Here is a 15,681-nt window from a genome sequence, read left to right on the forward strand (position 1 = left end):
ATGCATCAACGGATGGCATGAAATATATCTTAGTAATTTCATGTTATGATAAATAAAAGTAATCCTAATGGCCTTATATTAATAAAGCATCCTCTCTTTTGCTAGGATCTTGTAAGAAGATGTTTTTTTTTCTTCCTTTTATGCTCTAATTAATTATAAAATGTCCCTATAAGTTTTAAGATAATAAGGGTGATACAGTAGAACAACCAAAATCTCATACAAAAAATCTCACATCGTTTATACATAGTAAAGTTAGAGATCAATTCACGACGGTAAGAAAAGGCAATCAAATGAACAAAGAGTGAAAATTTCCATTAATGAAATGAATGGATCAATCAACATATGGTCAAGTAATCCAGTTTCAAACCAAATAAAAGATACATGTATCACAAAAACGAAAACCGACACACATCAAATTAACGAAATACAGGAAGCACCAGCAGCATTTGTCCTCTTCATCCTCCTCCAGGTGCACGTATCTTCCTTCGCTTACTTACTGCATGTAGTAAGACAAGAAGGAGAGTACGGAGGCGCCGAGCACCGCGCCGACGGCCGGGAAGGCGCCGGTTGCTGCGGAGGCTCCCGCCGCCGGGGCTCCCGCCAGGGCTCCCGCCGGGGCAAGGGCCGGACCATCGGCAGCGAGGGCAACGGTCGCCGATGCGGCGATGAGGACGGCGCAGGCAATCTTCTTCATCTCCATGACCTGAGAAAGTCGAAAGAGGGAGATGAGGAAGCACAAGGGCTTATTGGCAAAGCTGGGATTGCTTATTCGTGCCCTTGATGCTTGCGTGGGGAAGAAGGGGGGAATGGAGGGGGAGTCTTATAGGCCGGATTAGCAGGCTAGCTAATCTTGGGGGTCAGAGGTTGAAGAAGAGTTGGTGGTGGGCGGCATGTCGAGGCCCCTGTCTACGTACGTGCGTGCATGTACGTGATATGAGTGGGCGGCAAGGTTGTTGGAGTCTTGGAGATGAACGAGTCTCGTGGCTAACTTTGAACACAGCGTTTAGTCGGTGGCCTTATTTTTAGGGAGACTCTAGTTAGCAATTGCTGGTTGTTTGAACGGTTCAGAAGATAACTATTTTCAACGGTGAATTATATGTGGTTATACTTGTCTGGAAGCCAAAATTAATTTAGTAAATGAAAAATCTACTCTTCGAATGTTCGCTCCTTGCTCTTTTGGAGAGAATGTGGCCACTTTTTTTTTGAGAATTAGAGAATGTGGCCACATGGGCGACCGGACACCTTTGGGGGCTCATCATAACCATGGTAAAACCAACGGAGCGAGGACTTGGAATAATACCTTATCGTGATGTTGGCATCAAAGCGACAACAAATATAAAAGAGAGAATCTAGTGTTTGTGCTTTATCTATAATAAGCGAGGCGAAAGCCTGTTTCATGAATAGAATGAGGAAGAATACATGGCAAGAGGTCTAGGGTCACGAGCCGGCTGAGTAGGATGAGCAAGAGGAAGGTGGCGAGACGATCGAACATGATAAAGTGCCTTAGTAGTCTTGTGTTGTGCCTTAGTAGTCTCTCTTCGTAAATGCATTTCTTATAATTTTATTAACGACATAGATAATATAATATATTTCCTAGAGATGCATCAACAACTTATTCATCTTTGGATAACATGAGATGCTAACTTTGCATGTTGTTAACTTCCTAGAGATGCATCCACAACTTCGAGATCAACAGACGCACTTTGGATAATATTTATGTTTGAACTATGTTTTTAATTTAAATATTTATTCATCTTTGAATAGTCTTGTGTTATTTTCATTGATGTCTGATACTTGTATGATTGAATGATCCACGATGCTTTCGTTTGCATGGGTTTAAGGTTTTGAAAATGAAAGTGTGGTTGCTCGGGTGGACAAATGGGGGCTCGTCGGCTCCATACTGCGGAGGCTTTACATTAGGCAAGTGTGGTTGAAGATGCTTATAGGGGTATATTTTTCTTGCAGGTATCAGTCAGTTTCAGTTTGCTTTCAAACCAAACACATATGTCTCGGGAGCAGCACCATAATATTTCAGCCCATGACGCAAACCAAACACATTTCTAAGGACTTGAGTTGAAAACCTTACACTCTGCAGGAACTTTATTTCAGTTGGACTTTGGAAAGCTTAAGAAATTTCTTGCTAAAGGTAATGCATAGAAAAAGTTACATGGCATGTGGATTAATTGGATTTGAGAAGTAGCGGAAACAGGCAAAGTGTGTGTGAATTGGATGGAGATTGGAGAGAATATTTTTAGAGGTAAATACATCAGTGGTACTTGAACTTGTTATGGATGTTCAGTTTAGTGCCTGAACATGAAAAGTACATCGAACTGGTTCTAAAACTTGACATGAATGCGCAAATATGGTGCTAATCCCATTCGTATACGTAAAATGCGCTGATGTGGCACCGTATATGCCTGACTTGGCATGGGGCCCACTTATAAATACCAAACAGGAATACTATAATACAATGTGTCTCTATGACTAATGGGTCTCGTCTGTCAGCAAAATTTAAACAAAAAATAGTACCAGACTGGACTCGAAGCCGAGATCTCAAGATAAAAAGAATAATGTGCTAGCCACCGTGCCCACAATCAATTAATATATTGTATTATAGCTCCTGATTTGTTTGAGACATTTTTATGGCTCCTGATGCTATATGTATACAGTGAATATAAACGGTTGGAGTAGTGCAGCCCATTTAGCATATTTTATATTTCTTTAAAAAATGTAAAATCCCCTAAAAGATGGTAAATATAATCTGTAAATTATAATTATAGTAGTAAAAATAAAGTTCAACTATTCATCTTATAAATACTCCATTCAAAACTAAAATAACTAACTTTTAAAAAATACTCATGTAATTTTAAAAATGATTATGTATTATTTAAATATAAACCATGCCTGTAAGAAATGATGTATTCACTATACATTGCATTATTTTATTATTTAAATATAATCCATGACAGTTTATTTTAAATGTTTGTATTAAGTAGAAATTTTTAAACACTATTGGATTACATTTAAAATAGTTTTTGCAAATAATAGGTGAATATTTCAAACAAAATACAGGAATAGATTTTAGTAAGATATTTTATTGCATACCTTTATATATTTACCTTGTGTGCACACGTATATTTGTCTATCATGAGGTTCTTATTTATGTACCACAAATATTTGTAACCGACACTATGGCCCTGTTTATGGATTTAAAAAAATATGTGCACATGAATATTTGTTCACCACGAGTTAATTAATTACACACAAATATTTTAATCTAATTGTTACTATTATTTATGTACCTTTTCCTTTAAAAAGGAAATAACGTGTGCTAAATGGGCCACACTGCATGCAGCCCATTTAAGTACCAAATCTGTTTTACCTAAGTGTTGTGGGCTGGAATAGTGGGCAGGATTACGCTGGCGTCATTGGCAGCACATATGCTGCCTGTTGTTTCTCAAAAAAAAATATGCTATCAGTTAGCTTTAGGTCACGGGTGTGGACGTGTGGTTAGGTCTTAGTCGACTGAGATTTAATTAAGTCTTAGTCAGGGCCGGTCCTGAGATTTTGGGGGCCCGGGGCGAAACCAAAACTCGGGGGGCCTTAGTATAATTGTAATATAACAATAAGTAGCTGTGTGTCTATGTATTGTAAACTAAAGATTTTTTGTTCTACGTAAATCTCATATGGTTGATTACTAACATTTTATGATTTTCGTGATACTAATAGACCATGGCATTATACCGATAAAAAAAGAGCTCAAAATACTCCATGATTTAAAACTCCGCAAAACCAAAATTTTAGAACCTTAGTTTGCACACGCTTTTACAGATTCACCTTGTGAAGGGCCCTCCTAATTCGCCAAAAAAATATATGATCTATGAACTTCAACTATCAAAAGATCTCTTCATATACAAAAGTATTTGATTATCTATGAAGGAAGATTAAATTATTGCCTTTGATTATCAATGCTCTACAAGTCACAAATTGTTTTGTTTGCAACTCATAGACTGATAGGATCCAAATTCTGCCATGAATCACACCAAAATCCCAGCTTAAGACAGTAAAACAAAAACAACATATCATCTGTGGTCTCTCCCTTCGATTTTGACATCATAAGTTTCAGTACTCCTTTCAAGTGTGTTCTGTAATTACGCTCCTTAACCACCTTAACTACCGGGTATCTCCTACAACAACCAACGAAATGTTGCTAATAACCTGTCATCAATCGCCATGTTTTTGCTATCGGCGCTGCAACACCCTCCATATGAAGAATGCCAGCCATTATTAAAGAACACAAGCATACACACAAAAAAGTTGAAAAGTGCAAAAGCTATGTGTCCATATGTAATAAAGGTAATAAATTACTTAGTTCGCTAATACAAAATAGTAATAAGGTATATATACCTCATATCAGTTGGATCCGCGTTGCCGATGGTCTGATAGGGCACTCAGCGATCTGGACTGGGGTGTGTCAGTCGTCTACGCTTGGCGATGAGCGGGTGACACCAAAGATTGGAGAGAGGAGTTCGCCGGTGAAACGGCGATTCACGATCAGAACCCGGCGACGATCAGAACCCAGCAATTCGCGATGAGAACACGGTGGCAGATCGTGATCCTTGTAGCGATGCGAACTCGCGATTGAATCTTGTATCTCGGCAGGGAATTATTAGGAAACCTAACTAACAGCCGCGCCTTCGAGGCTAAGACTCGCTAAAGCGAACGACGAGTTGAGGAACGAGCGGGTGCGTGCGTGGGCTAGCCACTGCCTGCATCTACACGTCCAGCCCATTGTCTAGTTGGTTGCGTACATACCCATTATCACCCTGGGTGGGGGCCCCTACATCTCGGGGGCCCGGGGCGGCCGCCCCCTCTGCCCCCCCTCAGGGCCGGCCCTGGTCTTAGTCAAGTGACATAACATGTAAGAGAGAAAAATAAAAATTTGAATTTTTTTTGCACAAATCTTAATATAAGATCTCAAGGATGTAGCGTCGACTGAGACTTAGCAAGACTGTTAGGTCACTGTATCGATTCTTGTCTGGTGCCAAATTGGCACACTTTACCTATATGGATGGGATTAGCATTGTACTTCCTCCGTTCCTAAATATAAATCTTGTTAGAGATTTCAATATGGACTACATACAGAGCAAAACATTCGTGCCAAATTTTTAAAGCAGTTCGACGTATTTTTTTCAAATTTAAGCACTAAATTGAACATCCATGACAAGCTCAAGCACTCCTTTTGTATTACCTCGTATTTTTACGTCAAACTTTCTGAAGAAAATATGGAGAGAGTATTTGTTGCCTTGTTGGCTCGTCGTGTTAGTTAATTCTCGACACGATAGAGCACGCACGCATCCTACCAGACGGGCTGCCAAGTGCACCGCCGTGCGCGCGCCTGATGGGACAGGGCAAAATCCAGGTCCGTTTCGGCCTTGGTCAAGGCGTACAGGTCGCCGTCGGTGAACTGGCCGCGGATGACGCCGCGACATTCACCAACTATCGTGTTAAGCTGTGGAGCTTCGCCATTGATCAGTCCGGGAGCAATTGAACGAGGACTTCAACCATGCAATCAAATCAAGACACTTGTGAGGCGTGACGGTTATATTGCCGGAGCACACACGGTCATTGGTCAAGTCGATATGTCTATCGTTTATTGGTGCTTGGGCAGCATATGGAGCACTGTGGAATGTGAATCGTGTTACTACAATATTTTGTCCTCTCTATTCTGGTGCCGTGCTCCGAGTGGCAGAGCAGAGAAGTCCTCTCGTCGTGCCCTCCTGATTCTGGAAACAACACGGAGCACACAACTCAGCACGTATCCTACCGGCGACCATGCGCAAGGGTGAGGTTTCATGTCCGCGAATGCACTGTTGACATGCAAACTTCCGCGGTTCCGCCGTGTTACAGCGGCCAGGAAGCACGACTCGACAGCGAACAAGACTTTGATTTGAACAAACACTAGGTCTTTGACAATCAAATGAAACTGCACGTGTGAGACGTTTAGCGGTTGAGTGAGTCGCCAACATGTGTCCGTCCAAATATCTTTGTATATACATTCGGTCATGTCGCTTCAATGAAAAGGCAATGAAAGATCGCATCCGCCCTAAACAGCTTCAATGTGATGAAGCGGCGCGCTCGACATCGGCATGAATGCGGGCAGTTGGCGCGGAGCGGGAAAACCGCGCGAGAGGGAGGAATGATTTTGGATGGACCAGGACGGTCAGAAGCAGGCGTGAGAGCGGTTCGGATTCCCGCAAAGCCCCACGTTTGTCTTTGATTTGCAAGAGGAAGCACGTTTGGACCGCGTCGCGGACTGATACAGAACCGCGTTAAATGATTTTTACGGTCCAGATGACACGATCCGTACGGACGCGGGAGGTTTAAGGGGCGGCAGGGCCCTCATGTTCCCATGGTGTCCGGGGCTAGTGCGACGCAACGGCGCACGAGGACGTCATGGGTTCCGGTGCTCCTGCCGGGCTTCGGGCGGGGCGGTTGGTAGCGGGGCATGCGGCGGCGGGGATGGCGGGCCAGATCCACGCGGCGGCGGCTGCTCGCGGGGCGCACCAGTGCGGCATGGGGGGGAGCGCGCCTGGCCAAGGCGGCTGTCCTGGCCGCCAGGTGGCGCAGGCCTAGGTGGCTTTGGCTGGTCGCCTTGGCTCGGTTCTCGGGCGGGCAGATGGCGTTGGGGGGGGGTCTACTCTGCTCTGCCAGGACGCTCGGGTCTCGGTTGAGGCAGAGAGGCGGGGCACGCTTCGCGGGTGTAGAGCGACGTGGCTGTTGCGACGGTGCAGGCGGTGGCGACCGTGCAGATCTAGGGTTTGTGCTCGGGCGGGCTAGATCTAGGCCCGAGGCGGATCGAAGCATGTGCTTCGGGTAGGAGAGGTCGGGCTTGGCCCGGGGTGTGCCTACAGGTGGTGCTCGTGCTCTCCTCGCGGGCATGGTGGTCGGTGGTGGTGGTCGTGTCTCTGCTATTCTGTCGGTCAAATCGGAGCCGGTGACCATGGTTGAGGCGTCGTGCGAGCGGGCTCGGTGGCGGCGTCGGTAATCACGGGATCGTGTCGCCTCTCGGTCCACCGTGACTGGCTGGGGACACAGGCATGGAGCCCCCGTACCGTGGGAGCTTCGACCTAGGTCCCGTGACTGATGCTGGGCTAGGAATGAAAGGAGAGTCCTTTCTTTCCAACTTCCGAGGTTGGTGCTTCGTGACGTGGACGGATTGTGATGGCTGGGAGATGGATGCCGGAGTGGCGGCTCCGGATGGTAGTCCACATGGTTGGCTCTGCGGAGGGCACCATGTCGGTGGTGGTGGCTCTCCATTTGGGTCGTGTGGGTGACAGGTGGGCAGCGTTGGGTGGCCCGGGTGCTCTTCCTGTTGTTGGCAGTGGTGTCACCCCGTTCCGGACCTGGGGAGCTGAGCTCGTTACGCCTGTCCTGAAGACCTTGTGTGGCACGAGGGAGTGACCGAGCGAAAGCTCTCCGCTTTGTCGCTGACGACGACGACACTCATGGGCACCACTATCTTCTTGAAGACGTCGTCGTGGTGCTTCTTTTCGTGTCAGGGTTTCGGGTGAAGACCTTGGTCCCTCTGGACTCGGCAGCGGCGACGCTTTGCACCGTTTTTTGTTCTGGAGGCGTTGTCGTGGAGTTTAGGTGTTTAGGGTTGTGTGAGACGTTGTACTTGGTTTTCCCAATGCTCTCTTTCAGTAGCATAGTAGTCATGCTCTTTGTGCCCACATGATCTTGAAATCGGCATTGTTTGAGGGCTACCTCAACATTTTGTATCGTTCAGCCGTGTCCTTGATTTGATGATTTATCTATAAAACGGAACGAAAGCATGTTTCGAGAGAGGTTTGAGGGGCGGCATTAGATGCCCTTACGTTCGCGAATGCACTGCTGACATGCAAACTCCTGCCGTGTTACAGCGGCCAAGAAGCACGACTCGACAGCGAAGGGTATTAACAAACACTAGCTCTTGACAATCAAATGAAACTGCACCTGTGAGACGTTTAGTCGGTTGAGTGACTCGCCAACATGTGTCCGTCCAAAGTTCTTTCTATATACTTCCACCGTTTCTTATACGCTGCAGTGACAGGTCTGGTAGACTGGCGTACGTGCTACATGTGATGTACGTGTGCTTCGTCAGTACGTGCACCAGATGTCCAGATCCATTTTGACACCTTGTCTGACCAAGAAAATAGGCTATATGTCATGTGTAAATTTCCATGCATGTTCATTATTCTTTTCTAAGTTCTTCTTCCTTGCATCAAGTTGATATATGTGCGGGAGTATATCCACGACCTCTGCATACACGAGGACGCAATGTGTCAAGAAGTCTGTAGTTGATAACCATCAACGCCACCGTGAATCCTGTTTAAGTAGATGAACAATCTTGCAACAATGAACAAGTACAAGAAGTTTACTGCAAAACTAAGATTAATTGACAAGTACTCCATCCGTTTCTAAATATTTGTCTTTCTAGACATTTCAAATAACTACTACATACGGATATATGTAGACATTTAAAGTATAGATTCACTCATTTTGCTTCTTATATAGTCACTTGTTAAAATGCCTAGAAAGACAAGTATTTAGGAACGGAGGGAGTACATTTTTTCTGTTATTCTATTGCACAAATACTAGGCCACAACCCATACAAGGGATCACTATCACGGTATCGCAATCCCTAACTGCCGCGCCTTCGCCACAACATAAAGCGCCGTCTCTTTTTTAATATTGTAGAAGATGATGAAGGGCATATAAAACTCATTTCCGAATACCCTAGCATTATGCTCGTTCTAAATCTCTTAGGAGCCAAGCAACATAATATGGACGGTGATATCACTCGGCATGAATGTTGAGCTATCTCAAAAAATAGAGGGAGTGGCCTCCGGCTAGAGACTTGGACCCACCACCTATGAATGGAAGTGATTATTTGCCAAGCCGTGTGATCAAGGTGGTAAATTAACGCCACGGGACGTTTTTTCTTGTTGTTGCAGAAAACGAAAGTTGAAGAAAGAGAGAAGGCTTCCCTCAAAAGAGAGAGACAAGGCGATGCCGTGCAAGGCGCAACTAAGCACAAGGACAAGGCACATTTGGCATTCCGTTAGCCACGACCGAAAGCCGGTGCTGCTCAACCAGCTCAAGGCACTACATTTGGCGTTCGGCCAGCCACGAACCTAATTCTTAGCTTCCACCACGACGCGTCCGTCGTCCCGTCGGTGGAGTCGGGCCAATGGCAGCGCGTCACGCCCGCCCGCCCAGCCCAGACCCACCCGGTCACGCGGAAAGCCCCCAACCTCCAGAGGCCACCTCGCGTTCCCACGCCGGCCCCGCGACCGAAACGCGTCGCGCCGTGTGCCGCCAGCGCCATCCAGAAGCCCGCGTTTGCGTGCACACCAAAACCCACGGCCCACGCCTCCACGCCGCCAGCGGCCCTATATATGAACCCCTCCATCCCTAGCATCCACCGCACCGCCTCCTCGCAGCGCAGATCAATCCCGTCGACGCCGCCAAGCCTCCAACAGAGCCCTCCAACTTTCCTCGCCAGCCTCTCCGCTTAGCAAGGGTGTGATGGCTCCCCGCGCCGCCGTGCTGCTCCTGGCCATGGCCGTGGCCTCCGTCTTCCTCGCATCCGCGTCGGCGCAGGGCGTCATGGCGCCTTCCTCGGCTCCTTCGTCGGCGCCGGCGCCCGCGCCGGACACCGGAGCGGCCGCCGGCCTCGCCCCGGTCTCCGCCGTCGCCGTGGTCGCCTCCGCGCTGGTGTCCCTGCTCGCGGCGACTCTACTGCAGTAGAGATGGTGGCTGCGCTTTGGCCCGGGTGATCGGTTTCTATACATACCGTCTTCGTTAGTGCTAGGCTAGATCGGTGGTGGTTCGATGAGTCTTTGTTGCGGAGTTTGGTCGATCGGTTGATCTTGTTAGGCATTCTTTCCTTTTGTCATATATATATGTCCGCTACATTATGCTGCTGTGTGCCCTGATTTGTATGAGATTGTGTTGCTATGAATAAAGCATGATGATCCCGTGATCATGTCACATCGTGAAAGAAAAATAGGGATGGGGATGGATTTGTACTTTGAAACGTATAATTCTCAGTTACTGGATTTAACGTAAAGAAAACGAAACCCAACGATGTAATATGGCTTGCGGTGCCGAACTTTTGCGGCGGGTCACGCCGACGGTGTACTCCCACGCTACGAGAAATTTCGGCCATCTTCAGAAGAAGACGCCCACGCCAGTTTTCATTAACAGACACTCCATAATGCATATTTCAGTCTAGTTCCTCATCGTCCGATTAACTAGCCAACATTCGTGTTTTCTTTGCCGGTTTTTATCCGTTTTTATTTCTTCCTTTTTTTTTACTTTTTGTCTTTTTAATTAAATTGTGAAAGAATTCAAAAGTGAGTTTTCTTTAAAAAAACATTAACTAGTACACTAACATTTTTTAAATTCTTAAACATTTTAAAAATCATAAGCATTTTTTTGAAATTTGTGAATATTAGGTAAATTTCATGTACAATTTAAACTTTTGAAAATTTATTTTAAGTCATGAATAAAATTTGATTTTTTTTTCAATTTATGAACAATTTTTTGACTAATATAATATTTTCTGAAATAAGAAACAGATCAATTATTCTTAATGATTTGGCTTTTTTTCTTTGAATGAGTGCAAGCTACTGATTTGTTTTTACAAACGAATGGTACAAGAGTGGCTAATTTTTAACCCAATGAATAGGGCCACCTAATAGCATAGCCCAGAATGTTGTCTTTTGAGTGACTATTTCTTTCCTAGTATGGTAGAGGATCATTATTTTTTTAGGAATTAGATGACACTCACACGTTGTTGTTGGAATGTTTTGCAGTATATTTTAACAAAATATGATTGTATGGAATATTAATACTTTAACTAGATGATACCCCACCCGCACAAGTTGGTTGTCGGCTCACTGATGTTAGATTTCGCCTTGTGATCTCTTCAGAGTCGACGCGAGGAGGGGTGACAGCATGAGCGAGTGGTGGGCGGAGTGCCAGCTCTAGGCCGAGGAGGCGCCAACGTCGAGCTTGTTCCTTGCCTCCTAGTTGAGATCAGGGACGTCGACGGGAAGGGTCGGCGCCTTCGCCACCACATGGTGCGCGACGTGCGGCGGAGGTGCCGGCACCTCCAAATGCGGGATCGCGCCTGCTTCGAGCGTAGGGGTACGTCGATTATCCAGAGGTACCACGTCGCGTGGGTTCGAGCAAGGTGTGCCCAACGACGGTTCTCAAAGCTGCGGCGACGGTCAACAATTTGTGTTTTTTTAGGGAGAAGGAGTGACACGGAAATGAGAGTGAGAGGCTGAGTCTGTGAGATAAAGGGGGTTCGACTATTTAGCTGTACAAGAAGGGGTTTTCCAGTGAGGCGGTCCCACGAGGCTGTGAGAGGGAGGGAAGTTGAGTGGGACCCAAAATGAAGATGAAGGGTATGGCGCCATGTAGATACTAGTGGCATGCACAAATCTCCGAACGCCACAACTAAATTGGCATTTCGTTTACACCACGGAAAAAAACTCGCCCTCTCGGGGGCTCCCGCGACCGCCCCGGCGACTTCGTGGTGACGGAAATCCTGGCGGCCCCATCGACGGCGGCTCCGCCGGATAAGGGGGCGTCGCCTCCTAGAGATGGCCCTATCGGGGGCGTCTTCAGCGGCTAGGAATGGAAGGCCTTTCGGGAGAGATTGAGGAGGTTAATCAAGATGGCGAAAAATCGGGAAAGATGCCTCGAGCATTCAAGGAGAAGAGTGAAGGATTTGTGCCGTATATTGGCAGGTGAGATATCCTCTGATTCGCATGAGGAAGGTCCGGCTGGGCCCAATTTTGCTATGGAAACGGCTGATCTGGTGACTCGTGATTTGGGGAAATATTTAGAGGTGGTCTTTAATCCTGGATATTTGGTAGTTTCTTTCACTAGTTTGGAAAGTAAGGAGAGGAATCAGTCGGGATCACACAGGGGAATAGCGAATTTTTTGGCAGGTGGGATTCCGCCGACATCTTGTGAAGATAATAGCATAGAATCCAGAGGCTCCATGAGTGTTTCGGAGGAGGAGGGGGCGAGATTTCCACTTGGGATTCACAGGCAATTCATGCAGTTTTGCTAGTTAATCTATCCATTCCAGGTTTTAGTACGAGTCTTCAGCGGGATTTGTTTGTGATCTCGTTTTTGTATCCAACTTTGCCCGTTTGTGAATCATTTGAGGGAAAGGGAGTTTTTCTCGCTGGAGTTATTAGGAAACTGCTCATTCATGGCCTTTTACTCGTGATTAATATCATCAATTTCGTTACTGAGGCTGTGTGGAAGGGGACCCAGGCCTGCTATATTTGTGGGTTCGGGAGAGGTTGTTCCTCCTCATTGTTATCACCAGTGCAGCAGCATCTGCTCTCTTCTCTTTCCGAGTCTTGCTGCAACCGAGGGGAGTGTGCCATGGAGGGTCAGGGAGAGAATGCGTGTGATATTCTGGGGGAAGAAACCAGTGAGTGTAGAGGGTTCGAGGGGGGTGACAGATGCTGCGGCGGGGATGGGTTCCCCGTCGGCCACTGCCCAAGCTGGTTCGTCTCTCCACCTCGCAATGCATAACCAGTTGGGGACGAAGATGTCGGGGAGCCGTCCTCTGGTCCTTGACATGGAGGCTGCCCGCAAGGCCATCAGTGGTTTCCTCGTGGTTGGACGCCTCCTCTCCCCCTTCCAGGCCAACCCAGGGGTCATCCTCGACGATCTCCGGAACACGGTTTGGAAGAACCAAGGGGCAACCACCCTCCAAGAGGTGGCCAGCGACGACGGGAGGTTCATCCTCAACTTTGCCACTGAGAATGACCGTCGGTTTGTGCTTAAGGAACAACCATGGCATTTCAAGCGGGATGGGCTTGTCTTCGCCGAGTTCGACGGCAAGGGCGACCCGACAAAGGTAGACCTTGGCGTCATGACCATATGGGTCCAGGTACGAGATCTTCCGTTCATGCTTAAGACGAAGAGTATAAGGTGGTCTCTCGAGGATCAATTGGGAGAGGTGCTGGAGGTATCACACCGTAATCATGTAATCGTTGAAAAATATTTGCGTGTGCGCGTGAAGCTCTTATTGCATGAACCTCTGAAGACTTCTGTAGAGTTTACCCCTTTAGGTAGTTCAAAGATACTTAAATTTGATGTAAAGTATGAGAAGCTACCTTTGTACTGTGAGTTTTGTGGGATCGTGGGTCATACTTCTGAAAGATTTTGTAAAATCCCAAGTGAGAAAAGAGTAGCTTGCTTCCCTAGAAATCTTAGTGTTGAGCCCTACTAGAAGAGCCAAGGTGCTAGCAGGAGGGGTCTCCTCTTCGGGAACTACTCTTGCGGCGACAAGAATCCGACTACAAGCATCACCAACAACAACAATAACACCAAGCCCATGGACGTCGTCAAGGTGGCCACTGCCATGAGTGGTCTCACGGTCTCTGATAAGGGAGCCGCTACTTCAGCCAAGACGACCGCCGGCCAGGAGGGCCGGGTTCAGGAGGTCCTGGCGCATGCTCCGACTGGTGCGTCACTTGGTCAGATGGACTAAGTGGGCGCGCTGGCTGCTCCGGTCCAGGGCCATACATCCCTGGAGGACTCTCGTCATGGTGCAACGCATGACCAGGGGGCTTCCACTCGGCCAGGAGGGCCGGGTTCCTGTGGCTCTTTCGCCGGCTCCTTTTGGAGCTGCTCCCGGTCAGGCGGACCAGAAAGTGGCTCTGGCTGCCCCTGCTAACCTTGGCCAGGAGGGCCCGGGGTTGGCAGTGCTGGGCCGCACCCATCCCGGTGTTTTGCATGGCCAGGAGGGCCACGAGCTGCTGCGGCCGGTAGTACCCAGCTATGCCAAGGCGCTGCTTGCTGCTGCTGGCCATAGTGGATGTCCTACTGGCCATGAGGGCCAGAGGATCCATCCGATGGGTGGAGGCATCCATTCACAGGGTGCAGCTACAGCCGCTGCTAAACATGATGGGCTATTATTCATGCCCGGTGTGCTGGAGGCTCTTTCAGGGGCTTTTGCTGCTAGGCTGGCTGCTCAAGAGACAACAAATGGTAATGTGGCGTTTACTTCTAATGCTGGGAAAAATTTGATGCAGGCAAGCAAAAGAGGAAGGGGAGCAAAGGAAAAAATGTGGGAGTTTCTGAGAGAGCAGAGAATACACGTAAGGTAACTATAGGTAAAAAGAGGAGAATCCCATCTGATCCTAGACCAACAGGGAGTGAATTAGACTTTTCTTTTGAGAAAGAGATGGAGAGCTATGAGCGCATCTTGTATGGTGATTTGAATGTGTCCTCCAAGTGAGTCTGTACTGGGAGAGTGGTAACTGTGAAGGATGGGGATGGGGTACTCACACATGTAGCTAAGGAGACAGAGGATGAGGAGGCACATATGGAGCAGAGGAGGAATTCAGTTGGAGATAATGGCGCATCGGCGGCCTCCGAGGAGGAGGTCCGCCGGGCCAAATGAAAATCCTAGGATGGAACTGCCGTGGTATGCTCCCCCCCACGGCAGTTTGAGAGCTCTTGGAGCTCCAAGGGCGTACTAAGGCGGATGTGATTTTTCTTTCAGAGTCTCACTTGAATAAATGTAAAGCTGATGAGCTGCGTCGTGTTTTAAATTTTGATTCGATGTTTGTAGTGGAGAGCGATGGTCGGGCCGGTGGCCTTGTTTTGTTTTATCATAAGATAAATAAAGTTGTTTTGAATTATGTCTCGGATAATTTCATTGATATTTTGTTTATGAATGAGGATATTATACAATGGCGTTTTACGGGGTTTTATGGTCGTTCGAGCTGGAGTGAGCGTAGTTTGTCTTGGGATGATATTCGAAATTTACATTCTAAGGGCAAACACCCCTGGGTAGTCTTGGGTGATTTTAATGAAATTTTACTTTCTTCTGAAAAGGAGGGCGGTAATGCCAGACCTAACGCTATGATGAGAGATTTTCGTAATTGTTTGCAAGAGTGCGTTCTAGAGGATATGGCATGTATTGGCGATCTCTTCACTTGGAGGAGAAGTGAAATTAAGGAGAGACTTGACCGTGCAGTTTGCAATGTGGATTGGGCGACTACATTTCCTCGGGCTGCGATCATAAATGAAGAACACGTACACTCTGATCATCGACCCCTCATCCTGGATACAGATTATTTTGATGTGAATATGTTTAATCGCCCAAGGGGTCGAGCAAAACAATTTGAAGCTCGATGGCTCAAAGAAGAAACAGTTGTAGAAATTGTACGTACATCTTGGGATAAAGCAAAGATGATGGGTATTGGGCCGTCTCTCGCTGAGCGTACACGGGCGGTGCAGGCGGATCTGCATATTTGGGATCGCGATATTCTGAAGGGACCGAAAAAAGAATTAATAAACTAAAAAAGAACTAGAACGGCTGCGGAGGGGACCTATGTGTGCGGAGTCTCAAGCGTGACAAAAGGAGATTCTTGTCCTCATTGAAAATCTATTGAAACAAGAGGAGATTTACTGGCTACAATGTGGTCGCACAAATTGGCTATTGCATGGGGATCGTAACACCTCCTTTTTTCATAATGCGGCAACGGCCATAAAGAAAAGAAATCAGATTAAAAAAATTACTTGATGATAATGGGCTATGGGTGCAAGGTACAGAAATGAAGAATCACATTATGGCATATTTCTCAA

The 15,681-nt window shown here is 47.1% G+C and overlaps 2 protein-coding genes and 1 pseudogene across 2 annotated transcripts; 2 read left to right on the forward strand and 1 right to left on the reverse strand.

Moving 5' to 3' along the window:
• Positions 1-291: 291 nt before the first annotated feature.
• On the reverse strand, positions 292-797 carry LOC125523514 (uncharacterized). Its single transcript, XM_048688544.2, has one exon. It carries the CDS (start codon positions 698-700, stop codon positions 494-496), a length of 207 nt encoding a protein of 68 aa, XP_048544501.1. The 5' UTR covers positions 701-797; the 3' UTR covers positions 292-493.
• An 8,572-nt stretch (positions 798-9,369) lies between these two features.
• Positions 9,370-14,676, forward strand: LOC147959083 (uncharacterized; annotated as a pseudogene).
• On the forward strand, positions 12,554-13,315 carry LOC147959084 (uncharacterized). The gene has a single exon (XM_087532453.1). It carries the CDS (start codon positions 12,554-12,556, stop codon positions 13,313-13,315), a length of 762 nt encoding a protein of 253 aa, XP_087388579.1.
• Positions 14,677-15,681: the final 1,005 nt, after the last annotated feature.

This window comes from Triticum urartu, chromosome 7A (genome assembly GCF_056163025.1).
Source record: "Triticum urartu cultivar PI428250 chromosome 7A, HENAU_Tu73, whole genome shotgun sequence".
Classification (NCBI taxonomy): domain Eukaryota; kingdom Viridiplantae; phylum Streptophyta; class Magnoliopsida; order Poales; family Poaceae; genus Triticum; species Triticum urartu.

Bases quoted from the DNA above. Each gene is read 5' to 3' on its own strand.
- LOC147959084 (XM_087532453.1), top strand. From the start codon at position 12,554: ATGGGTTCCCCGTCGGCCACTGCCCAAGCTGGTTCGTCTCTCCACCTC.
- LOC125523514 (XM_048688544.2), bottom strand. From the start codon at position 700: ATGGAGATGAAGAAGATTGCCTGCGCCGTCCTCATCGCCGCATCGGCG.